This window comes from Larimichthys crocea, chromosome III, assembly GCF_000972845.2.
Source record: "Larimichthys crocea isolate SSNF chromosome III, L_crocea_2.0, whole genome shotgun sequence".
Classification (NCBI taxonomy): Eukaryota; Metazoa; Chordata; class Actinopteri; family Sciaenidae; genus Larimichthys; species Larimichthys crocea.
This window is the reverse complement of record NC_040013.1, coordinates 14,850,590-14,878,094: the sequence shown is the minus strand read 5'-3', so window position 1 is coordinate 14,878,094 and position 27,505 is coordinate 14,850,590. Positions and strand designations below refer to the sequence as shown.

Sequence of the window (27,505 nt, the reverse complement as noted above, 5' to 3'; positions counted from 1 at the left end):
TGTCATATGCTGTGCATTTTTAAAATTAATAGTGTGTGTGTCGCGTAGATCCAAGCTCTATAAATCAAACCTGGAATTAGCATATTTGTGATAAAAAAAAGAGCTTGTATTAACATTTCATTTATTTTTCTTTTGTTTTATCACGCTACAAAAGATACATTTCTCTATACAGACATTTATCTTTTGTTCAGGTCATAAATCAATACTGTTTTGTTCTGTCAAAACACACACACAGACACATTGTACACACACTGTATTCCTCAGTCCTTTGTTCACTGAACTGTAGGTATATAACGCCTTAAGAGGCAATCTCTCTGCAGCATCAAAGCTAAAGAGAGAATCAATAAAAGCAGAGAGGCTCATTCATCAGAAAGCGCCTCACTGAGAAGAGAAGAGAAAACACACTCACAAAAATAGCCTGTAGGTTAAACAACTAGGTCATTCTCCATATTTGACACAAATTTTATCCCCAGGAGCTATGTGGTGACATTTATTCTTTCAACCATTTAAACCTGTTTTTTTTTTTTTTTTGCACAATATATCAAAGGCATGACATGTGAATCTAGTCAGGAGGGATGAGCTGTTCTGGTGTTTTATGTGTAGAACAGAGAGTCTTTGTCCAGAGTTTGCTGAGGCCACTCACTGGCCCAGAGTCGGGGTTGTATTATCAGCTTCACAATGATTTCTGGTCAATTAGCAGCTGAGTGACCCAGTAATAAACAGGAGAGAGGAAAATAACGTCAGTATTTCCATCCTGCTTCCCCCAACTTTGTCATACCCATATCCTTTAGAATGAGTTGTTCTCTGTGGGGGAAGTTATTCAGCTGCTGGAACAATTTACTTCCTCTGTGCATGGTAAAAATCATAAATCCTATTCAGACAGACAGAGAGAGAGGGAGACTTCCTACACTTTGTGTTTCCACCCTACAATAGTTTCCTAGACTGCAGATCTAGGCTCAAAAACAGGATGGGAGAAATAAATCTTAACAGGTCACAGAACTTCTTCCTCTACTGCCAAGCTGGGGAAAAACAGGATAGGTGCTTTAGTTGGGGCTGTGTTGAAGGAACTGGATTTTCTTATGGCTGCATATGTAAAGGCAGACAAAAAAAGTATTTGTTATGTGTTTTTTTTCCTCAAACAAGAGCACACACTTAAACATTCACAAACCCAAAAATAGATAGAGGACTACAAGTTACAAAAGCTTCTATTCATAACGCTAAAGCATGATACAGGATTAAAGTAAACACTAAAATGTGACTTCAATCAGCACAGATACAAAATCTGCTGAGAAGAGTTGATCAAATCCTTCATTGTTTTTCTCCATAATGAAAACCTTTTACATCTAATTATGTTTCAAAAGTCTGTATCTGTGAAAACTCAACAACATATAACAAGAAGGAAATCCATCTCCAGGATCCAAAATACTCAGTAAATTATAGATGAAACTAACAAAATCACTAAACTCTGGTTGTTTCAGAGCTGATCGTCTCTGAGCTGAGCTGAGCAGACTTTATGACCCTGCTGTGACTGATGAGACTGAGCCAAAGCACAGCACACAGGCACCTTGATGAAGAGGAGAGACGTATGTAACCCTGACTCTGCTCGCCCCGCTCATGCTTAACGCTGATTGGCTGAGGCGTATCAGTGCGGACTCCTATTGGAGCATCCTGGTGTCTGTCTGATCCCCCAGCTCTGAATACCGCACTACCAGGGAGGCATGAAGACTGATAAGGACCGATAAACGGGATACATCGCTGGTGGAGATACGGAAGAAAGACGCAGGACGCACTCTGCTATGGTAAGACTCAAACTGAGCACATTTATACTGCAGGATATGTTTATACCATGAGATCAGGAAGCACCATGCGGTTAAAAGCTGAAAATAACACAATGCCCTGCTGACAAGAGATGTTCTAAAGTTGGATGCAGGTTGCTAACGGTGTAAATTCAGTGTCTTGCATTTGTATTATGAATGCAGTGGTGACTTGAAACTTTCCTTTTTCGTCCGATTTAATCCCGTAAAACTACACGTTTGTTGCAGCCTGCAACAGAAATATGAGATTCTCCAGCAAGTGATTTGCTTATGTCTTTAAATTTAGATGTTTGTGTTTTTTGTTTTTTTAAATCTTAGCCAGAAATGGCATCGTGTGCGTCATTTGGAGCTGTCCTGACTATTTTTACGCATGGGAATGGATTGATCTTCGGGCGCAGCTGCCAGAATAGGTGCGATAATTGGATACGAATCTCGCGATGATCAAACCAATTAGCAAACCTGCAATGAAGGTTCTTTGTCCACCGAGGGAGCTTACATACAAGAGGTAACGCTTAATTTTAGTCACAATAGAAGAGACGGATTGTGTAGATTCACCTCAATCTGAACGTCGTCCAATATGATGAGCGACCTGTCTTTTTGGTACAGCACCCAGCCTTTGCTCTATCTTCTGTGCAGTCATGTGTGGAGGCTGAATAATTCATAGTAATTGTGACAGACTGGAATACTTTAAGTTATGGAATATTTATACACACATTATCATGTATGAATATGTATGAGAGATAGACTGACCATCCCATTATGGACCCACATTGTCAGCATTCTCCTTGGATGAAAGTGGAGGTGGGCAAAGGTCATTAAAGGGAGGGAGGAGGGGAGCTTATAGGTGCTGCTCATGCCTCACGAATAAACATAAAGATTTAGGTGGATTTTTATTTAGATAAACTAGAGGAGAGGAATTTGAACCTTCAGCTGTACATTAATAAGAGGATCAGTCTTTTCCTCCATCTTTTGTGCTCATTGTTTAGCAGAAATCACCCCCGGGTTCACTTCCCAGTTAGACAGTGGTGTGGTTAGTACTGGGCAGTCTGTTTCCTGGTTTTTGGAGACCGTCACTGCTCATGCAAGCATTTTTTTCCCTTTAAAGTGACTTCTGTTTCAGCTGCAGGAAATGCTAAAGAATCACTTCATGTGCATCATGTGAGTTTATTTCTGGTACCTCTTTTGGGATTTAATGAACTGGGTTAAATATATCATGAATGTGCTGGCAATAGATCAGAATGGATTGTATCAAAGTGGAACTGCATTTGCATTAAATAGATTAGTAATCCTGTAACTGTTCAACTTCTCTTTGACCAAATAATGTACTGCAACTACATGAATCATCTCAGAATGTACTGAGTCCAAACCAATAACTGAACCATGAGCACTTTGGAGTAAATACTCCTCTAAAGTCTGTTCACTACCATGCTGGCTTGGTTCCTGTAGCTGGTGTCAGAGATCCTAATCCAAATTAAAGTTCACAGTGTCCCTTGTCTGCTGCTTAACAAGTCAGAGGTACATATTGTTTTACACACTAGATGGCAGCACAACCCAGTGTTAAAATGTAAAAGTTAGTTTGTGGTTAGTTAGAAAAGGTAGAAGATGGAATCTGGCATTTCTTTCACCATACTACTATATACCCACCACTTCTACCTTTTTCGCCAGATTCAGGTTATTACTCATTAAGTGAGTTTTATTCTCTGGTAATTTTTTCGATTATGTCAACAAACCTCACAGTTGTCAGATCACAGCACTGACTTATAATGTGAATATAAATACTCAAAATCATGTTGAGTAACACTGATTCAAGTTTTGCTTCAGCTACTGCAAACATGTAATATATTACCTCTGATTACAGCACCACTACACAGTGATAAGAGCAATAAAAACACACTGCTATAAGTGCCTGCCTGTTACCTATTCATGATTTATATATATATATCTTTGTCTTTGATCTACATTGCAGGAAGATGTTTTTGATGAAAAACGATAATGTAAGTTGTAAATGGGATTTCAACAGTGGTGGAAGAAGTATTCAGTCTTAACTTAGATTAAGTACAGAGGTACAGAGGCAAAACTGACCCGACACAACTGCTTTCTTTGTATTCACTTCAACTTATTAACTATGAAAAGTCCCCAGGTAGTCTGTGCCAAAAGCAATCTTAGAGGGCAGTTTACTTTCACTTTCTGTATTACAGTATTATAATATATAGTCCTTTCAAGCATTGTGTGATTATAGGATCACATAGCATTTTTGCAGCAGTCCATATTAATGTGGTTTAGGTGAAAAAAAAACATAACAGGTCAGTACACAGCTTGGCTATTCACTTTCTATTACCGAGATGCGTGGATGGCAAAACTAGGCTATTAAGAATGTGTGTCTGTGTTTTTTTCTCTCATAACGACTTTGGATCTATCCGGTCACATGCTTTACAAGAAACCTCAGAGTTGCTCATTTACAAGCCTCCATGAACAGCCCCATTCAACAGTCCACACCTTGATCACTTACAGTAGACGCCTTTGTTGTGTAACAGTAGTCTATAAAATATCAAATTATAACCTGTGATAACAGGTATTGTGTCCAAAAACACCTCCAGCAAATGCTTTTACGAACCAGGGGTCTCCTTTCTAAATCTGTGCCATGGAAAGAGATATTTTATACCTTCAGATTATAAAACAACACACAGTTTGCAAATTATAGCTTCAGGATATTTGTGATGTTTTGAGTAAGATATGTTTGCTTTGTCCTGCCCTCAGTCTAAGTCCACATCCTGTAGTTCATTAACTTAAACTGAATCTGCGGGTTAAGTGACCACTCATATCCTGCAAAGGAAATAATCATCTTTCCCATCCTTTAGTTCTAAAGATAATCAAAAGTTCTATCAGTAAATAGCACAAAGAGTCACTATAGTTCCAATATATTTATTTAAAAAACAGTGTTCATATAAAAATAAATAGCCAACTAAGTCTCTTGAATTGTCTTCTCCAGCTGCATACACAGAACCACACATAAACAATACATTGACCATTTAACAGTGTTTTAAAGCTTAAACTGTTAACATTTATGACAGTTATTTATTAGCCTCCAGGGCTAAGTTTTCAACATCACATCAGACATTTAAACAGAGAAAACAATCCCCCTACTGCTGTTGCGTGAACGTGTTGGATTTACAGCCTAGTCAACAACTTGGGGAGCTTGATGTTTGAGCTGTGTGACATTTATTGAACGCGTTGCATGCTGTTTATTTGAACAGCCTCAGGTGTCCTGGACTTCACAGTGTGGTAAGAACATGCAGGTACACCTTTCTCTCCATGAAGTAACGTCCTCCAGGCTAATTTTTAAGATTTAAGAGTCAGTGCTGTGTTTCTGCTCTGGCCTCGGCTCCTGCTCTGGTTTCGGCTCTTCTGGCGGCGACGCTGAACTCCTTTCCCTCTCCTCCTTCCCAGGCACAACTTCACATCACGACCCAACTTCTTAGCTCTAGAGAACACACACAGTAGTACAGAAACTTAGTCCGAAGGAAGGGCTGTGAGTTGATACTCTTGCAGTAAGAATCAGACAACCTACAACCAAGATGGTCAAATATTTGGATATGTTTCTATGTTTCTTTATGGAAGAACTAAAAAAGGTGCCACTGCTCGGCTTCTTGTTCTCTACCTTGGTCAAAATTACAGGTACTCACTAAAACTATAGTGTCTCTTAGGCTTATGCAACCTGTACAGAGGCAAGATTTTAAGTTTCACTGATCAATGCTCTTACTTATTCCAGCAGCGAGTTAGCTGTTTGCCCATCCGTCCCTCTGGATCCAAACACACTGATGAATTGTTACTCTTCAGTATCACTCTGAGAAAGAAAACACACACATTAGTCACACTCATCTGGATGTGTTTGTGTGTGCATGGATTCTTTCTGTGTATGCAGTATCTGGTACTCACATTACTGTGACTTTGTGACATCTGGGGCTCTTTGGGTAGACAGTGAAATCTTTTAGTTGCCCTCTGACACCCTGTTGCGCTTCTGGACACAGACATCTTCCCGGGACAAACGTGCTGTCTGACTGACTCACTGCACAAACACAGACACGGTAACAGGATTACAGGTTAATTCAATTCAGTGCAACAAGAGCAGAGATTAAGTCGCTGCGAGTTCACATGGTCAGACAGCTTTGCTTAAATCAAACAACACTTTGATTGGATCCAGATTTTATGAAAGACAAATACACATAGAAATAAGCACAGATGAATCTATAGGTTCTTACCTATGATCAGTACATAGCAGAGGCTCAGGAAGGCGAGCTGACCGACTGACTGAAGATAAAGCTTCATACTGCACACAAGCTGAGTGTTGACAAGACTAAGACCCAGAGCCACATGTTGCTCTTTTATACCCTTACTCCTCCCCCACACACTCAGAGTTGGGCTTTCCAAACCAGGAAATTCCCACTGGCACTTTCACTCTAAAAAAAAAATGAAGACGCAGGAATCAGGATGCAGGGATCAGGAACACCATTCCTCTGACTTTGTCAGAAAAGATCCGACACTCTGAAGGACACAGTGATGAATAGCTTTCCTATTTGTTTGTTTCTTGTTCACTGTGCATGTGAGTTTATTGCAGAAAAAAGGACACCGGTGTTGCAGATTAGTTGTTTTCTTTGGAAAGAGATGCCATAGAAGTGTTTCTAATCACTATTAATCCATTAATTAATTATAAAAAGCTTTCCACCATAGGAGGAGGAGGTAACCTTGAGTTTCTGTGTTTGACACAGAAGACACGGAGGAGTTTTCCGGGCTTTGTTGAGCATTGCCATGGCATTAGGTGTCTGTTGGCTCTGTGTCAATAACATCATGTGATTTCTCCTAATCCCTGTCCTTGCTTTGACAAAGAGGAGCCATTTATCCACAAGTGGTTGATATAAAACGAAACTATCCTATCCTCAAATCTAATCAGCAATGAAATATGACAGATCAATCTGCATATTTTACATATTTTATATTCATAAATCATTGTTTTGTTATATATTTCTATGGTTATCTTTAAAAATATTATAATATATAATATAATTTATAAACTCTCTTATAAGTTGAATTAGACATCAGTGTATGTTATGTTTATCTCTCTTGTTTTTTTGCCACAGCTGGGCTCTGGTCAGAATGAGTCAGACATATGTGAAGCTCAGTGAAGAGAAACTTATACCAAAGTAAGTGCTTTTAGTTCACTCACTACACATCAAAGTACAATGACAGTGGTGATTACATGTATTAGATTGCTGCATTGTGTGAGAGTAATGAGTGTTAAGCTACCGTTTGTGTTCTTGTGTTCATATCCAGGTCTGACATCTTGTCACTGCTAAGGACTTACAACTGTTACCACGAAGGGAAAAACTTCCAGCTGAGGACACGTGAGGTAACAAATGCTCAGCCGCAAGCACATCACCTGACAGGAGGTGTAGGTGCACGATAAACAGGGAGATAAACAAACAGGGAGAGTTGTTGACAATTACCCAAAGGATGTCCGGCTGTGCTGGATGCCAAGACATACAGCTTTGTAAAATGGGTCACACACATAGAAACACTGGAACCAGTTAAACCAACATTGTGATTCTCAGGCAGATAACAAGGACAAAAAACACCAAGTGAGCTGCCAATGTGGCAACACAGACCTGCAACTCCTGTGTTCTTTTCCAACATGCCAAATGGCTGACAAAACCTCAAAAAGCCCCCTTTTCCTTCAAAATGGAAATGGGAGGGGTCTCAGATTCTTCGTCATATACACTAACCACTTGGAAAAGTATTTTTCACAGTAAACGTTTTGCTGTTGTGGTATGTCTGTGAAGCTGTTTGCTGCACTTTAGTTATTTGTTTGATAATCATTCTATGGGTTTTATGGTCAGGAGTTTCCCTTTGTGTAACAGCAGGTTTTTGAGAGTAAGACATTATGTGTTAGTAGGGGCAGGGTGACCATGATCTGTCCCTCTTCTTTGTCCCCCCAGCCAGATCCAATACATCATCTCATACAGGGAAAAATCCCCCACTGTCACAGACACAATATGGGTACAACCAACATACACAAGTACAACAGAGGAGCTAATATTAATGTAAATAACCAAAAATAAAAAATAGCTTGAACCTCTTAAAAGTGTAATTTTACTGAACATTGATGAGAAAATACAAAACAGGACTCTGCTCATTATGATCTCACAATATAGAGAATGACTCAGCACATTACATTACGCCACTGTAATTTGTCATCAGTCGTCTGAAGACTGTGAAGCTTTTATGTGGGATTTTAACAGTGTGTCACCACATAACTTTACTGAAAACACATGTCAGTAATTGTTATGTTATTGTAATGTCAAGTAATTAACCAAAACATGTTAATTCATTGACAGATTAATAGATTTAGTTCAGAATTTTAGAATAACTTGTTGTAGATGTAGAACAAAGTGAAGTAAGAGTTAAGCTTCTCAGCCAGAAGAGGACAATGACTCATCACTAAAAGTGACCATGACTCACTTGTAACTTTGTTCATCAAAAATGGTAACCGTAAACACAAATTAGCCCCACAGACACAGGAAGACTTGATCTAGCCTAGAGCTCATTATTTCTGTATGTGTTGTGCAAATTTATAGCGCAGTCTAGTGTGACTGAGATGCTGTAGTTGCTGGCAAAACATGCTGTTTTTACTATAGCTGCAAAGCAAAACCAACACAGTCTGATGATCTGATATTTGCTCCTGATTAATAATGTAAAAAAAAAAAGCTCTACTCTTTATATCAGAGCAATTCATGGCTTGTTTATGTCTTGGTATTTGGTAGCTTTAAAGAATTTTAAGACTTTTTGTTGTCAAGTCTCATTGTTTCTATGTAATAATCTACAGGTACACATAGAGTGCAATTTTGGTGTTTTATTGTCTTATTTGAAGGATCTCTTCTATTTCAGTCCTTCTGCACCTTATGTGGCATGTGCACGCTGAGCAATGGCAAGTTTTTATCCAAGACAAAACAGTACTGTGAGAACTAAAACTAAAACATGAAACCATGAAAACTATTCTTGGCCTTAAAACAGCAGCTGACAAAAAAATCTCCCCTCAAGTGTATTCAGTAGCTGTTCAACTTTTGACATTGTTATCTGACTCTGTAGAGGCTTCTGTGTTATGTGTCTATCTCTTGTGTGAAGGGAGTAATAATCAGAATGGGGTCTGCTTTCCTAAACACAACATACAGCTGCTCCGTAACTCATGAAGAAGTTAGTTTTCTCATAACAATCCAAGATTTCCCACCTCAAAACAGATGTAGACTTTGTGGTGGTAAAAAAAAAAGCACAATAGACAAATGTGGTTTCACTATAATGTACATATATTACATTATGGTATATGATCAAGATGAAGCGGCTGACATTGTTAGAGCTCATTATGTAGTCAGGCCAAAGGTTACTCAAGAGTGACTCATTAGATATTTTGTGGATTTTGTGGGATAAAGCATTACTCAGCAGTGACATTCTTGGGTAAGCTGGCCGACAACCAACGTTTTTCAGCCTCTAATGTGAATTCCTAGAAAATTCAGTGACTGCATGAAGGAGTTTAAATGAAAACCAGCCGTAGACATCATGCAGCATCATTTCCAGATAGAGCTTCACTGTGGTCATAAATACCCGACACTTCTGAGTATTTAGTGTGAATGCTTCAGCATGACACATGACAGTTACCCTTCTCCCCCAATCTCTTAGGCCTCCACACGCAGAGCTCATTCAGCTCCTTAGTTTACTCTATTGTGTAGTAATGAATGATATGTTGAGTGAATGATTAACATTAACTGCACTGGCTGGTGTAGTTTAATCACAAAGGTCACTATCACTTTCACTCTTAAAGCTTTTGATTTTCAACGTGGTTCACAGTGGAATAGTTAGATTAAAGCATGTGAGGTAACACACTTTGGAGGAACAGCAAGATCAACGGAAAGTTCTTCTTTAAGTCTGAAACTCTCTGAGCCAGTGTGACATACGCATACAAGGGTTTGGACATGTTAGAAAATTGTCTTGTGATTAGGGATTCATGTGAAAAACAAGCAGTGGAAAGAGGCAGTTGAGGGCACAATGACTTACAGTGTAAGTGTTGATTCAAGATGATGTCATAATCACGTTCTGCAGGTGTAGTTGGGTGGTGGCGTGTTGATCATGGGAAGATGTGTCAGGTGTTTTTACTTAGAGGTTCAGCACCGTTCATAGTAAACAGTGAATCTTAGAGGAGAAAACAAGCCCTAACATGTGTGTCTGCTACTGGTACAACTGTATTATCTGCAGTGTGCTGTAGATGATACAGATTGCTGGAGGTTTTCTCTCTGTTCACTGCTCAGATTGCAGAGCGGCGACCTTGCTGGATCCACTATCTTGCTCAGTATGCATGGATGATCTGCTCAGTCTACTAAAAGGACTGTAAATCTTTAATGTCTGATTAAAGGGAAGTCTTTTTAGCCTCGAACAATGCTATTATTAAATAATCTGTCCAGATTATAATGTGGGAAATATAATGCTTAAAGATGTAGGTCAGTCAACACTGGGCTCAGTAAAACACACACAGGAGAGGCTGAAGATGTTTGTCTGTACTTGTCCACTGACATAACCTCAACTATCAATCTCTGTGCATGCAGCTCTCTCTAGTGGCTGTATTGGGTAGTTTTTAGTTTAAAAGCTCACCACCATTGATTACCACTAGATGGCAGTGGGAGCTGTTTGCTGTTGTGTATCTTATGTAAGTAAAAATATGGACACGTGATCTGCAAAATGTACTCAATGAAATGTCCCCTGTGAATGTTATATTATTGCATATTATATATTGTTAATATTATTATATTACCACAGGTCATTTAATATTTAATAAGGTCAAATAAGATAATTCTAATATAGATTTGTAAGAGCAGTGAAAATAAAAATACTCTCTAAGATCTTCAACTTAAGTAAATATAGTAATACTATATGTACTTTTAGTAAATGTAAAAAAAATATATATATCAGTATTTGCAATGTACATAAAGTACCCAATTATGCAGAAAATTCTACTACTATTATTGAATTATAATTATTCAAGTGATGCTTACACATGAACTAGTTTATATACTGCTGGGTAGTTTTGGGATCACTAAAGTCAATTATCGTAACCAATAATTATACATTATAATTTATTTTTTAATTATATTTTGTATTATTAATCTGAATCTGCAAAATAAACAGCAACACATATTATCAAATTAATGTAGTGCAGTAAGAAGCAGACAAACATTTTCTGCTGAATTGTTGTTGAGTACATGTATAAAGTGGCAGAAAATGGAAGTACTGAAGTAAAGTACAAGTACCTCAAAATGCAAAAAAGTAAATGTACTTAATTACTTACCACCAATGGGTAATAACAGCTGAAGTGTATAGTGGCATAGAATGAAAATACTTAAGTACCTCAAAATTATAATAACTAACTGAGTAACTATACTGATTATTCATTCCACCATTGTCCTGTAGACACACCGTCTGAGAGTCAGTCAGACAGTTTGAATGCAAACCTGACAGTGGCATGTTAACTATAACTGCAACTAACTATTAGTTTTATTATCAGTTAATATGTTGTTTATTTTCTTAATTCATTGTTTAGTCTATGAAATGTCAGTGTAGCTATTACAAGTTTCCAGAGCCTGATGTGATGTCTCCAAATGTTTTGTTTTGTCCACAACCAAAATAGATTCAGTTTACTGTAGAAAACAAGACAGAAAGAAACACATTTTCACATTTAAAAAGCTGAAAATCTATTTTCAGATGGATTTGAGATGTAATGATCTACAGCTATTTTCTCAAGCAATATTATAAACAACAAAGAAAAACATTTTCATGATTATTTTAGTATTTTATTAGAAACAATACAAAATATTAAACAGCGTAAACATGTAGACTTGAGTCCTCAGTGCAAAGAAATAAATAAATCTTCACCAGGCATCATAATAGTCCCATCACACACTGCATAGTGTTAATCTTCATAAACAGAGCAGGTTCTTGTTTGATGAGATATTCCACTAAAGTGTCTTCAGGGCTTCCCACAACAACATCATCTCCCTTCAAGTCCTTATCTGTCCAAACAACCAGTCAACTGGGTCTTTGCCCCTGCAGTCTTTTTCTCTTCCCATCTTGAGAGAAAAATCCTCTGTGCTGTTTACACTCAGACTGTAAAGTCTGGAAGTCCTTAGTGTGCGGGGAGACCCGCGAGGAAGTGAGGTTGAGACAGAGAGCTTCATCGGAGCCTTTGAGAAGAGCCGCGGCCTGGGGGACCTCTGGAGTCTCACGGGGCCACAGCTTGGGGCTTCAACAGGTCGAGCAAGCGCCTGGATACTGGTCATGTAGTCCTCTAGAGACTGGGAGCTCTGGGTGGATTGGGAGGATGAGGGATGGACAGGCAAGTCCTCAAGCGTCTCAGTAATGGTGGGTAGAAGAGGCGGGGAGAGCAACAACCGCCTGCGTTTCATGCTGCAGCAAGAAAGAAAAAATGAAATAGTCAGACAGTGATTTTAGATAGTGATTTTAATTAGGGTCTATGACTGTGCTGCTAAAAAACAATGCATCTACATATGCTGTTTTTCCTGCTATCTTTTACCCTTTAGCTTTTTAACTAGTTAGTTAGTACAGCTAATAAACTGAAAACTACACATGCCCTTCTATCCTTATTTGATAAAAAAAAACGTAATGTTGAAATTGCTTGATCTTGATAATTTTGCTTAAATTCCTTGTAGAAATGGCAAAATTGTAAGTTCCCTATACTAAATAATAGCTGATAATGAGCAAAAAAGAAGAAGACGCGTTCTCACCTTTGATGCTTGACTTGTAGGTTTGACATGCAGAGTGAAACAGTGATGTCTGGTCCGCTCAGTTCAGTATGACTGGATCAGATGCACGTATCCAGGCTTTATAGAGGCAGACTGAGGCAGAGCGATTAACCGCCCCTTCCAAAAATAGCTCGGCTGACCTTCCACAAATCTCTGTGAATTTATGTGTGTGTGTGTGTGTGTGTGAGGGTGTGTTCATGCCTGTTCAGGAAACTCAGGAGTGGTGGGTTAGCGAGGTTCAGTGGTGCAGCTGGTCTGAATGTTTATATTCCAGAAACAATGAAGCCCTGGGAGCAATCTGCCTCACCTCAGACCCATTTCAGCTCTCGTTTCTCTGACATTCCAGCATTAAAGTGATTGTCAATATTATATATTATATTATTGTTATGGATTGCTTTGAGCCCGCCACTGTACAACTCTAATGTAATGAAGAACCGTAAGTAAAAGTTACCCATGCAAATTAAAGCCAAGAAAACATGAATATATAAACATATATAACATATGTTTACAGGTCCAGACAGCATGAAAAACTAGTTTAACTCCATAAGCTGTGTGTATAAACACCAGAAATCATCAATCATGTGGCTCTTAAAGCAATATGAGATCTTCACATTAGCTGTTTAAATGCAGCTCCAAGATAACAACACTTTACACTAAATCTCAGTTTGTACAGTTTTACCTACAACCTAAATTTTGATCAGTTTTCCTCTAGATGACCTTTGATTATTGAAGCCACATTTGTTTTTGCCAATTTCTCTGTCAGAGAAATAAAAATTACATGTAAGGTTCACAGTCAGTATGTCTGTCTGTCTATCTTCAGATAATCTTTTCACCATTTATCTGCCATGAGCTGATTGTTGTATAATTATAGTTTTTTACTCAGAACTTTTAATAAAGGTGTGGTGCAACATCAACCATTAAGGGACCAGTGTGTAGGATTTAGTGGAGTGGAGGTGGTTGTGGTTGTGGTTGTGAATCATGTAAAAACTTTCTGTGACAAACTGATTTTTAGACTTTTCCATTAGTGGAACTTGAGTTAAAAAATCTGCGTAGTATTCTGTGGTATCAAATTAGACAGGGTAATGATGTTCGTGATGATGATGATGATAACAAGCAAACCAAATGGACTAACTGCTCTGTGACCATCTGTGATTACAACAGTCACACTTGTTGTGTAATATTTGATATAATATAATAGTTGATTTGTAGTTTATTTGTACACCCCCATCCCTGCACGTACATGACCCAAAGCAGTCATTTTCTTTTCTCATTATTGCTTGCCTTCTCAGATGTGACTTCATCCTTGTACTGTGTAAAAAAAAGAAAAGAAATGGGTGGGTCAAACCTGACAGGCTTTCTCCAAGAAGAGAGGGTGCACCCTGTGAATGCTGTGTGCGTCTGTTTCTGCACGTACACCTGATATTGAGCTGCTGTGGCGGGTGGCCAGCAGGATATCCCTTCTGACCACGAGTGCTGATAATTATTGTTATGTGTGTGTGTTTGTAGGAGGATGGAGAGCTTATCCTCGAGGGGTTGCTGAACATCTATTGGGGTCTGCGGAGACCAATCAGACTTCAGATGTACGATGACAATGAAAGATTTCGTCTCAACAGGTACGACAACCTGATCCAAGCTGACACACACACCTTCATGTGCTGAACAAATAGATGTGGGTCTTGTAACTACAACAGGGACCTCACACACAATAGCTTAGAAACTCTAACAGCTCACCTCTATTATATCCCCACCCTGTATATTTACTAAAGGAAACTGGGGGAAAAAAACTCCTTTCATTTGTGCAGCACATGATGTTTCTGTACTAAAGATTCAGTCAGCTTTATTTTTCTTGGCAATGATGTGAGATGCAGGTGAAAGCTCTCGACCAAAGCTAGTAAGTAGACCTTGAGTTAAGATCTACTGAATGTTATTTCTGAAGAATATCAAGATGCATTTTAAGTTTATGCTGTAAAGAGCAGCAGGAATCTTAACATGAACACATTTCCCCTCTGTATTTCCACAGAAACGATGGCATACTGGCAAAGCAGTTATCAGCCGAGTCAAACAATAATTCACTGGACAGAGAAAGTGGACCGGCTGGTGAGAAACGTGCAGACATTCTCTGACACACACAAACACATGCTGGATTAAAGTAGATTATAAACACATGCTGAAACAGACTAGAGCTCCACAAGTGCTTTTCAAGTGGTGAGGTCGACACACGTGGTGAGCAGAGATTACCATTAGATGCCATCGTCATCACCACTATAAACAACAAAGGTTAGACTGGGTAGTCATGCGTCTGTTGACCTTTTTAAGGAGTTTTGTCACGTGATGACTTCTCATGGTTGGTGTTCTTGACCACAGATAACATTTGAAGAACATTTGTATTTTCTCACCATGCTGACATTGCAGTCATTAATTTGGGTTTTGCTAAAGTTTCGTCATGTGATCTTAATGCTGTCTGAGAGGATTTGAAATTCTGTTGGAAACACTGAACCCTGACAACTAAGCTGAAATGGTTCTGTGTTTTTATTTCAGTTATTGAGAGATTCATATGTGCAAATTACAAGCAAGTTGCCTTTAATTTGTCAAACATCTGGGTTAAAAAACACATTGGATGAGATTAGAAAAAATAACATACACCCTAAGAGACAAGATAAGTGTTTGTAATGAAACCTAGAAAACATTTAGATAAGATCCAGTGATGGTGGTGATATTCTCATGTATGAATAAATATCATGGGGATGACATCAAAATAACATGTATTCGTATTACATTCGCTTGATAGTAAAGGATTCTTTATTCTTCACATCATTTTATGTCAGCATAAAATGATGACTACTAGCTGTACAGTTTAAGAACAAATACAGAGACTGCTATAGTTTCTAAAAATGATTTGTTTTAAAGCTAAAGAAAGGTTGCCACATAAATCAGTTTTGTTCATTCCTTCGAAACAAGCTAATCTGAACTACATGATTCAGTTACATCAAATAAGTTTGAATGAGCATGCTGTCCTCCAAACGTTTGTGATTATTAAAAATATGGGTCACAAAAAATGGAAATATAAAGGAACACTTACACTTATAGGGACATTTTACTACAGAATGAGTATGTTAACTGCAGGATTTCTACTTGCGAGGCAGGTTCTGAGTACTCCTTCCACCATATACTGACATATTTAATGATGCATGTGGTAAGAGAGGTGTATTTTTGTCAACGTGCATCCCCCAGGTGGTGACGTGGGTGGTCAGGAGGAAGAGGATTCTCCTCAGCTGCTGAGGACTAGGAGTGATGCTTCCTTCATGCGAGTTCAGAGGAGGTCAAAGACGCACACTGCCAGAGACTTGCAGCGCTTGCGGACACACAGGTTCTCCATCAACGGACATTTCTACAACCACAAGGTACAATAAACAGAACACAAGCACACGCATTAATGTATCCCGTTGTTGACACATCTCCAGGTGCAGAGGGGCAGAAGTTTCCTGTGCGGGTGTGCCTGTACTCTCTGTGCTGAGTTTCACAGCTGCCTGCTGTGAGCAGATTTTATTAATGTGCCACAGTACAGTACAATGAGTCCCTTTATCAGTTTCTCCTGAATACAGTATGTAGTGTGTTGTTATTGAACAGATTCCAGCTGCAGGGATTTCCTTTCTGTTTTCCTGTTCAAAATATCCAAAGTCCACGAATCCCTACTGAAATCTAGGAGTCACAAGTTTGTCTTTCTCGCCTCCAGACATCTGTATTCACTCCAGCTTATGGGTCAGTCACTAACGTACGAGTAAACAGCTCCATGACAACTGGACAAGTCCTCAACCTGCTGCTACACAAGTTTAGGGTAAGCAGTAAGACCCTCAGTTGTTGTGTCATTAAAATTTTAAAATAGAAGTAATCTGTATTTGTGTCTTTTAAGGTGGAGAATAAATCTGAAGAGTTTGTCCTTTATATGGTGCACGAGTCTGGCGGTAAGTTCATTGTCATTGTATCAATAGAACCCAGACAGCAAAAATCTTTTGGCTTTGCTTTGGCCCAAATCTTTTGGCAAGGTTATGGGTGGCAGAAGAGGCCCAAATCAGCTGTTCCCGCTCACGCCCAATTTTCTGGCATGCCATAAACATGCCTTAACTCAGCCATATATTGCTGGTTCTTCCTTATCAATTATGGATAACCCTAATCATACCACAGTTAAGCCAAAAGGCTTTCTTAATGCCAAAAGAAAGCCAAAAATGGCAAATGTATGCCATAATACAGCCAAAATATTTGCTATCTAGGAAAATGTTTTTTTTTGGTTGTTTTTTTGTTGTGTGTTTGAGATCATTTGTCTTCCTTCACTATCACGTGGCAGAGAGGACCCGACTGAGGGACGGTGAATACCCGCTGGTTGCTCGTGTGCTTTATGGACCCTGTGAGAAAATCTCCAAGATCCTCATCACAGAGGCTGACCTGGGAGAGGAAGTCACGTATGATGTGAGTCTGGGCCTCTTGCCCCCACTCTCTCCGTTCTCTCATCTTGTTCACGATACGTGACCTCTTTTTCGTTTTTGGTGTAGTTCTCAACATAGACACACAATGATACAATGGACCAATTATAGATAGTTGGGTTAAATTTAGCAAGCTGAGGAAAGATATCCTGTTTCGGGACTGATGTAACAATAGGTCAACGGTATGTTGTGGCGGTGACAGTAATATAAATAAAACTGGAATGTGGCTGCAGATTGTTTATGACTGAATTACTCTCATAGACATTTATTTAATCCTCTGTTTAAACGGGTAGTCTCATTAAGATCAGATGCGCAAATGATTTACAGACACGGATTATACTTTTTTGCAATTGAGAAAATTATTGGGGTTTTTTTTATTTACAGCTAATGTTATCTAGTATTCAGTCATAGTTTTGCTTTGAAATATCCTCCTATTATTTCTGCTCGTACTACAACACCATGCAGATGAATGAAGTTTTGTTTTTTGTTGCTTGGAGCAATAAAAGACATTTGAAATATTCAAGGGGAATGTTTCCTTCCAGGAAGAAACTCTGGGTTGCTTTTGAAGAACATGTCAAAATTAATTTGCAGCAGAAATAAAGCCCTGGAGGAAAACTTGTTCACTCTGTATCATCCAGAATAATTGGAAACACATTTCCCTGCTGTTTTTTTTAAGCGTAATTTAACGTTAAATATTTGGGGTTTTATTTTACGGAAATAAAGTTGTTTAGTTGGTTGGTTTGATAAACTGACCTTGTATAACTTTATTTTTATTGTTTTTCTTCTTTATTTGGACAGAGAAAATAAGTATGAAATTGCATTTTGATGCCTGTGTATCTACAGTATGGATGCATGGCTTGTTTGTGCTCATATGTCTGAATCTTTTTCTACCCAGGTTGCCCAATACATAAAATTCGAGATACCTGTTTTAGACAGTTTTGTAGAGAAGCTTAAAGAGGAAGAGGAGCGGGAGATAAGCAAACTAACCAAAAAGTAAGTTATGAGTCTTTCTACAGAGCAAACTGGGTTACAAAACTCTACACAAAGCCTTCTGTGCACGTATATTTCATTATGTGCAACCAATATCTGTGTCTTCTGCCGGCATTACAAAACAAAAACAAGGCCTTCAGTGAGGACAGTGTTTGTGTGAAACATTCATCACTTACTGTTTGCAGGACTGTGTAATCATAAACTCATATGACTAAGATTTCATCTCTGTAAACCTTAGAGGGATATTTATGGTAAACAGTTTACTTGCAGGCTCAGATATATGATTTATTTTTTTTATACACACCACACACACACTAATTGCAATTGATGAGCCTGTTGATTTATTATATATTTTATATCATTCTTAGTGTCAAGAGTTGTCATTATTATTATCATTATTATTATTATCATTACAGTTTCATATCTTGGGCAACTTGAGACATAAATCTTTTTTAAAGAACGGTTGCTTGGGGCTGAGAGCTACAGACAGGGTCAGGAAGGAGACCCGGTAATACATTGTTGGTTTTGGTCTTACAACACCTTAAAATAATAAATGCAACTGGCATTTGGAAAGAAATATATAAGTAGTTGTGCTTTTAGCACTCTGTTTATAGCATTCTTTTTTTATGAAAAAATGTTAATTTTAGTGTCTGTGTTTCAGGGTCTTTAATCACGTATGTTTCCTTACCACTGCAGGTACAGTGCTCTGAAATCTATGATTCAACATCAACTCGAAGGCAGTGCTCACACCAGTGACAGAGTATGAGTGTATGCACGATATAACAATGTGTGTGTGTGTGTGTGTGTGTGTGAGGGGAAGGGGTGGGTGCAACACTAATGATTGCTGATTTATGATGGGAACATTTCCAAATGCTGTAGTGAATGTAAAGGTTAAGGCTGCAATAGAACCATATCATACACCGATGTGCTTCGACTTTTAGACTTACATATCTCAACAGTTTGTATGACCAGTTTTCTTAATGTTATTACTATGGAGTGTATTGCTGCTTTGATATCTCTGCTAATAATATATTTGCATTTTGTATGTCAATTCTTACTGCAAATATGAATATTTATACATGCTGTTTTTGGTAATGTTGTCTCTGATTTCTTATGTAATAAATCAGTTTAAGTATGGCCTTTATAACTGCTGTTGGATCTCTGCTGACACCAAACATAATACTCAGCTCGGACTTCCCACAAAGAAAACAGCAATCTTTATTATTTCCTGTACTTCCACGGTGACTGGAGCAAAGATTAGCATTGTTCTTCTGAGTGACCTTCTCTGCCAGCTTGTTCCCATGAGCTTTGTCTGTATGTGTGTGTTTCTTCTTGTGTGCGAGAGATTGTGTGTGTGTATGTGTACGATTTGTGTGTGAACCTATCAACATTATACAATGGCGGTATCCTGAGAGAGGAGGGTTGTTCCTTTTTCCCACAGTTTCACAAACAGCAAGACTGTTGTAATATTTTCAGGAGCAACCCAGGCCTAAAACATTGACCTACAGTCAGGTGACCATTATTGTTATTTAATAAATCACACACACACACGCACACATTTCAACAACAACAGTTTCTGTTGCACTCTGTCTTAGAAGATCACGAGGATAAAAAATACTTACGCCACATTGCTATTCACAGACTATAGCTCAGCATTTGACACTATTGTGACATTGTGAAACTGGTGGCTAAACTAAGCCAGCTATGTCTGTGTGCTGCAAAAAAAGAGGCCACAAACACTCTTAATTGGTCCAAGGGTACTGACCACTGCATACTGAAAGAGGTACAACAAAGGTATTCTTTTCTCATATTCCTGGGAAAAAACTTCATATAAACTAAACTTTATATAATCTATATATAAACTTCATATTGTGGTCTTGGTAGCCTGTCTGAATTAATAAGCATGCATCTAAAATAATGTGGAGCAATCAGCCATACCTGGATTGGATATATGATGTTAGCACAAGTATTATCATAGACAACGCTGATCCTGGCCATTACGTGTTTTCACTGCTGACACTGGATATGAAATATTGTAGTATTAAAATGCATAGCACCCAGTTAAAGACAGCTTTTATCCTCAGGTCAACACTGTCTGCAGGGCACGGGCAAGTAGCCACAAACCTGCTGTGATTTCTCACAGGTCAAAGACATGACAAAGACAAGAAGTTGGGTACATTGTTTGTTCTTGATATATAAATATGATATTTCACTATATAATTATACAGACAGGCCAGGATTAAAATTCATAACTATATAAAACAGCCATTTGGTCACATCCAGTGTACACACCCCTCTGAAACCTTCTCAGCTGTTCCATAGTACCATATTGTTACTGTTTACTTTAATGGTGGTGAACCATTTACCAACCAAGAAGAACAACTTTGAAGGGGAGTGCATAGCCTTCACAAACAAAGTTGGCAAATGACTGAAATGGCTTCTCATGATGAGCAAGTCTGAGATTTTATCCACCACGTCGTGAAGCACTTACAGTCAAACTGTTGAAAACTGTAGTGCAGCCATGAATCACCGCATGCACAGCACCAGCGTCTAAATGTTATTTAGTGTGACAGAACTTCTCTCGTTGTTCTGTGGCGGTTCGCACAGCACACAGAACACTTAGATTTAATGTATTTATTCCCTAATAATCAGAGACAAATAAACAAAAATGTTAATTGTTTGTTTAACATGCTTTGTGTCTTCAGGAGGACATCTTGGACCAGGTGTCAGATATAAACAAATCCTTGATTAGGAAGATGTCAGCATTCACTGTGCTCAAATCCTCTGAAAGGTTTAAAAGGTGTTAGGTACCTGAACCTAAAGCTTGCCAGGAAATTCAGAGAGCAGTGCATCCATGTGACTCCTCTGGAGCGGCTGGATCACTGGCTACAAGTCAGAATATATAGAGATACTTCCTTAGCAGGAGGTCAGATATTTGATCACAACTCTTCTACACATTCACAGGTGAGTCTCAACCTGTAGCTGCATCCAAATCACTAGTATGGATGAAAATGGTAAGTAAGCTTATTGTTTTCCTTTTGTTTCTTAAAGTGGAATTACAAAGTTCTTTGAAAAGGGAAGACATTCGCAATGAATGGCAGAAAATGTAGCACATCACATTGAAGTTGTGAAAGAAACAAAGAAAGACTGATGACAAAATCACATTTTTGTACTGAATGTGTGCGTCAGGTGCATCAGAACACTTTCATATATTCAGATAGATGCTGGACAAACATCTATTTAGAGGACAGAATAGGAAGTTGCCTGTAGTTCTATAAAACAAGACACTGTCACACTATATGAGTAAAACAGATTTGGAATACAGGTTTTCCAGTTGCAGTTACCGCTATGAAGACACAAATGTTTGTCTTTCCTGTGGTGCCACCTTCTGGCCAAACTGTAAACATTTTAACTGCTTGTGAAAATTAATGTACTAACTGACTTAAGAGTTAAAATGATTTAATAATAAATTTATTATCAATATCTCAAAATAGATTACAGTCACTGATAATCAATAATAGGATCATCAAAGAGGAAACTGTATAAAATCTTTTGAAAGTTTACAAATTTACAGATACAAAATCATGAGAAATTCTTAGAACTGCATTCTTATTAGGCTGATATGTAAAGAGGATTACTACATGTGTAATTCCCTTCACCATTCATTCTTTCATTTTTCCTCACAAAAAATACAGATGCCTCTCATTGGTTAATATTTAAAGCTGTATCCTTAATGTTTTAAATGAAAATATATCTTTATTGATCACTTGTGTGGATTACTTTTTATTTTAATGCTCTGATATCAGCAGTGTCATACTTCCCCAGCTGGCGAACTTTCCAAAACTTTAAATGACTGATTAAAATAAACAGCAGGCAATTATAGATTTTAGCCATAAAGCTGATGAATTTTTTTTTTCAAAGCAGCGTTGTTCTTTTAAAGCTTTGACCTGGGAAGCTCAGATGGACTGATGGAGGAGTAGTGAGAGATGAGTCGATCAGCCTCTCTCCAGCCAGAGAGAAGAGCTCCATGGACGGTGGAGTAGTAGCAGGGATGAGTAGCCTCTCCAGCAAACAACACCTGCAGGGGCTGAAATTCATCAAATAGTTAAAACAAAGAGTCAAGTTGGTATGTATGCTCGGTGCACATATATGTGTTCGACTATGAACATGTAAGTACTTGTGCCTGCGATGTTTTCGTAGGCAGGGGCTCCATCATGTTTTCTAGGTCCTGCAATGAGCAGCCTCTTCCAGGGTAAGTGTAGGATCCGCATGTCCAGGGGTCATGAAACCACTGGGAGCGCAGAATTCTCCTCGGGGTGATGGTAGGGTTTCCTAAACACACAAAGTTTGTCCATAATTGGTTGGGGAGATCTTTTTCCAGGACTGAGGCTGAATTGGTTGTTCAATGTTTGCGTGACTTATTTAGACACACCTGTAAACCTGCGGATGAGTTGTGTGACGCCTTGCATGACTTCCTGTTCAGACAGTGTCTCCATATACTCCGACTCATGCCCGGCGATCCAGCCACACAGAACGTGTCCATATCTGAAGGTTAAACCACAAACTTTTCTCTTTATTTTCTGTTAAATGCATCATAAATTAACTAAGCAGACATCATCAGCATTTGTGTGTCTAATGTGGTTGTTAACCTTTCAGTGGGTTTGAGCACAGTGAAGCCAAACAACTTCTTTATCCAGGATCTCTGTACGTCTGGCACCTGGTCCACCATGGCATCCTGAATCACGACAAGAGATAAAACAGACAGTTTGAGTGTTTGGGGTAGATAAGCACCTTCATGGCAGTCCACCCCCACCCAAGACTGTCAGCTACACTGTCTAGACCTCCACCCTACTATCTAAACATGTTTTTCTCAGTCCACCATCACTAAAAGGGCCAACACATCTCTTAATATCATCCCTGTGTTGACAGCCTATCAAGCTTTTTGATCACATGGCAGATGTAACCAAGATTTTTATGTGGGATGACATAACGAAAATCACAGATACTTGTCCATGGTGTCCAGCCAAGCGCTGTGTAGGCGAAGGGGAAGTGTATGGAAAGAGACAGAGAGAGCTCAACGTAACAAACTTATCGGATAAAGACAAGGAAACTTTACAGAGCCAAGGTGAAGGTGGATGAGGCTTTTCACCCCGGCTACTGTCAACCACACTGCTAGAGGAAGAGCCAACTGATCCCTGGCTGCCTGTGTCCAGTTATTCAGGGAGTCATGGAAAAAACTCTCATGCCACCCCTTCCTCTCAGAGATGTGTGGGAGCCTGGAGCTCAATGTGTGTGTTCCAGCTAAGAACAAACAATTGTGTAATTGAGCATGTATGCATGTGTTTTACAGTAAAAGTCCACCTTTATCCAATGACTGCACATCTTACCTCATCTTCCCACAAGTAATAGATGACCTCACAGTCAGCATCCCACCATGGTGAATCAAACTCCACAAATATTTTGTTGTTTGTTCCAAAACCTAGTCTCTGGACGGAGTGCAGCTTGTGTAGAGGGAGAGGAGGGCGGAACAGGGTGGAGTGGTGCTTTTTCAAGTATCCTGATGAAACAGAACAAACCAGAACAAATTAGGTTACACTCAGTACTGAATAACCTGAATATATGTACTTACACCCATCGTCCACTTACACGTGTTGTTACTTATTTTGCTTGATTAGACATCTGATTGACCCGCCTATTAGTTATATATTGTATGTTTGTATTATAAATGCTTAATAAAAATACAAGGGAAAGAGATTAAACCTTTATAATTCTTGTTGGGGCATATAGTTGAGTTTGTGTAATTCCACCAAACTTCAAACAGTGAAAATATCAATCTGTGTTTGTGGCATGAACACATCTGATTCTACCTAGAGGTACTGTGACAATGACGTGATCAGCAGTGATCCTCTCTCCAGCTTCACACTCAATCACCACAGGGTTTTCTCTCTTCTCTGTGTTGCTCCAGTGGACACAGTGCACAGGCTGGTTGTAGGTCACTAAACCACCGGGGAGCTCCGACATCAAGTTTTTGATTAGACCTTCATAGCCACTGCACAAGAAAAAAAATAATGTCTAAGTCAATGGGGCACATGCATGTGTGCCGTAACAATCTGTTACGGTAAACTACCAACACCCGCAGAGAGCAACATCTGTTTCTTCATCTTTATTGTGTGCCTGAGAAGCAATTGCAAATAAATGGTACACTGCATGTATGCAAAGTTGGGGTACAAACCCTGGGAATGTGCAGTCCAGTCCAGGAAGAGTCTTGTATAGGCCAAAGGCCCCCAGGCCGACATCATCCATGCTGTGACTACCATTAACACAGCACTCCACCTTCAAGAGGTTACTGACCACATGCAGCCGCGTAGACATGGCAGCTGCATCAACATCTTTCCACTTCTCTGCTGCTCTTCGTCGCACCTGCACCACACAACAAGCAACAAAACACGATGCGGGTTATTATTAAAGCAAGACACTGTCAGTATTGTTATTATATAGTTTTTGAAAGAAAAATGTACCTCTGATCGTATGAAATCTCCCATGCTGGCATACGGTTCTCCTCCCTGACTCTGAAATTCTGAACTTTCTTCAAGGAGCTCAGCGAACATCTCTACAGCAGGTGCGACGTCCTCGATATTCAGCTTCCGTCCTGCACACATTACATAACGCACAGAATACTAAATAGAAAGACGTCAGCAGGATTATCGACTTATATCACTTCACTCACACACTACAGTAAGAAATCAAACACTGGAATAAATACAATAATGGAAAAAAGATATTTACAAGCATGCAGTAATTGATTTGAGTTCAGTCTATTCTGTTCAAATGCTTGTTTCTGTCCAGTTTCTTATTAAGCATTTATTTTAGAGTTTGGCAGACCTTGCTACTCTTTCAGCACCCAATCATTTTCTATGAGTCACTGAATTAAATATATCCCACTAGAGCTGCAAGAATTTGTTGATCATTTCTCAAGTTTTAAATTCATCTGCAACTATTTTGATTCTAGGTTAATCATTTTGAGTCTTTTTATATGTAAATTTTCTATGATTTCAGCTTTTCAAATGTGAATATTTTCTGTTTTGTAGTCCTCTATGACAGTAAAGTGAAAATATTTGGGTTGTGGACTAAACAAAACATTTGAAGACGTCACCTTGCACTTTGGGAAACATTTTATAGACCAAACAACCAATCGACTAATCAAGAAAATGATGGACAGATTAATCAATAATGAAAAGTATCCTGCCATTGCAGATATTTACCTGTTACTCAGTGTGTCAGAAAGGTTAACTCAATATCAATAGGCTATGTTACGATTAAAACACCTGAACTGGTGAAGACGTTGGGAACCCAGGGGGGATGGCCTCCGATGTCCATGGCCTGGTTCTCTGGGGTGAGGGCCTCTGGATCCAAGAGCCCATACTGACGGGCCAGACAAAACACTGGGTTCTCCTCGGACGGTCCATGGATCCAGTTTGCCCCTATCTCAATAATATTATCACCTACAGAAAAGAAAATTCATAAGTCATATTTATCAGTTAGTCACATGATTTATATATTATTGCTGCGTATTGCTGCCAAGCCAGACAAATAAAAATTAATCAATACAAGTAATTAATTGCTATCACATGGATAGATTTTGATTTAGTGTTTATTTCGAATATGTAATAAGTAAGGCAAAACATTTAAACATAGAAATACATATTTGAAAAGGAGTGGAAGAAGAAGAATAACTTATAAACTCCCACACCTTCTCTTTGAATAATGAATGACAATACCAAGCTTCCTTGCAACTTGTTTAGATACACCTGATACTTATAGATAAATAAAATATATCCCTGACTTTGTATTACAAAGAGTGATAGATAGATACTTTACTGATCCCGAGGGAAATTCAGACATCCGGTAGCAACATGAGACACAGTAAACATACATTAAAATTAGATTAAAGATCAATTAAAAATGTGCAAAGATACCAATTAAAACTAATTTTAAAAATAAAAATATATATTAGTGAACTGAAACTAGAAATAGAGATAAAAAGCCTATACAACTAAATTAGACCGTAGAAAATAACTAAAAGTCACAGCATCACAGAGGTAGTGCAATCATGACTTGTGGTGCAAAATGTCTAAAAATCTGTGCAATTAAATGTGAAATTGTCTTTTGTTTCCTCAGTCCTGTGGTGTAGTCTTATGGCCAGGGGGGCAGAGGTCACTGAACACTTTCCTGGTGAACCTGTTGTGCAGAGGGTTGTCCAGTATGTAGACCCTGTTTATCCAGGTCAAGGTGAAACCAGGTCATATTTTATTTTCTTAACCTAACCATAAGCTGTAACTGTAACATGATGTTTTAAAACAGCTGACAGAGCTCGTCCATGCACTATGGACCAGAGATAAGAGCAAAGCCTGCTGCAAGGTAACGCCTGACTTTCTGCAGGGGACTGGAAAACTATGACCTGCGCAGGAAAAGTTGCAGCTCACCCAGAGAAGTGAAACTAAAGATATTACATTGCACATAAAGTCTCTCACCCAGTCTGCCTGTTTTTATTCGTCCTCCGCTTCTTGCAGTGGCTTCAACTATCCTCACATGATGAAATCCGGCTTTGACGAGCCTGTGTGCAGCTGCTATTCCTGATATCCCGCAACCGACTATCACTATTTTAGCGTTCACCTTCAGAGACATGGCTTCTTCTTTATCACAGCATGGCATTAAACACACTGACAGCACCGTTAACCTGAGTTATCTCTGCTTTTCTTCCTGGTGTGACCAACGAGGGAGCGACAAACATATGGCTTCCGGTTTGCTTTCATTTCAAAATAAAAGTCTTTTTTTTGGGTTTTTGTTTATTGAAGCCAGGGCCGTTTCTAGCTGTTTTTGAGGTCCCGATGAAAGATGCTATTTGGGGGCCCCTATTTTGTCAAACTCTGAGGAAGAGATTTCTAACCTTTCCAGATGATTTGTGGCGATGCAACAGTCTGAAGAGAAGGCTAGAGTACATTAATAAATGCAACAGATGCAGCGTGTTCCTGAAAAATATTTATCGGAAACTTTGAAAACAAGGTGGCATAACATAGAAAACGCTCTCCAAACCAATCCAAAACCTGCTGCAACCTGGCAAAAAGTTTGAATCGAGAGAGTTCAAGAATTTGAAAGAAAGTTCGGATTGAGGGCTTGGAAATCTTCGACTCTAAAAATGTTGTTTTTGATATTACATACAATACATACAATCATTTAAAGTGTAGTAGTGGCACTTTTATAGTTTTATAGTTCTCATTAAACAAACCAGCTGTCAATAGTGTGGCTAGGTATTCCAGTCAAATAATTTTTAAAACCTCCATCAAACAAACACTCGATCAAGGTGAAA

At 38.8% G+C, this 27,505-nt stretch overlaps 3 protein-coding genes across 4 annotated transcripts; 1 reads left to right on the top strand and 2 right to left on the bottom strand.

Annotated features, from left to right (window-relative positions):
* The first annotated feature begins 1,699 nt into the window (after positions 1-1,699).
* On the top strand, positions 1,700-19,297 carry rassf4a (Ras association domain family member 4a). 2 transcript variants are annotated; one of them, XM_019259581.2, is made up of 11 exons: positions 1,700-1,799; positions 6,950-7,012; positions 7,143-7,218; positions 14,177-14,283; positions 14,691-14,767; positions 15,902-16,071; positions 16,404-16,505; positions 16,581-16,632; positions 17,013-17,134; positions 18,044-18,141; positions 18,835-19,296. In XM_019259581.2, the coding sequence occupies exons 2-11, from the start codon at positions 6,966-6,968 to the stop codon at positions 18,902-18,904; spliced, it is 921 nt and encodes a 306-aa protein (XP_019115126.2). In that variant the 5' UTR covers positions 1,700-1,799; positions 6,950-6,965; the 3' UTR covers positions 18,905-19,296. The 2 variants fall into 2 exon arrangements, with proteins under 2 accessions (XP_019115126.2, XP_027133161.1); XM_027277360.1 differs by lacking the exon at positions 1,700-1,799 and adding an exon at positions 2,157-2,319 and having other exon boundaries at positions 18,835-19,297.
* LOC109138668 (hypothetical protein) lies at positions 4,721-6,218 on the bottom strand. The gene is made up of 4 exons (XM_019259582.2): positions 6,074-6,218; positions 5,751-5,880; positions 5,575-5,658; positions 4,721-5,295 (listed from the first exon to the last, which is right to left on the bottom strand). Exons 1-4 carry the CDS (start codon positions 6,138-6,140, stop codon positions 5,154-5,156), a joined length of 423 nt encoding a protein of 140 aa, XP_019115127.2. The 5' UTR covers positions 6,141-6,218; the 3' UTR covers positions 4,721-5,153.
* A 2,608-nt stretch (positions 19,298-21,905) lies between the features above and the next one.
* paox (polyamine oxidase) lies at positions 21,906-26,938 on the bottom strand. Its single transcript, XM_010737548.3, has 10 exons — positions 26,670-26,938; positions 25,464-25,640; positions 24,657-24,787; positions 24,371-24,558; positions 24,006-24,187; positions 23,526-23,695; positions 22,788-22,873; positions 22,571-22,683; positions 22,316-22,470; positions 21,906-22,225 (listed from the first exon to the last, which is right to left on the bottom strand). The coding sequence occupies exons 1-10, from the start codon at positions 26,848-26,850 to the stop codon at positions 22,073-22,075; spliced, it is 1,536 nt and encodes a 511-aa protein (XP_010735850.2). The 5' UTR covers positions 26,851-26,938; the 3' UTR covers positions 21,906-22,072.
* Positions 26,939-27,505: the final 567 nt, after the last annotated feature.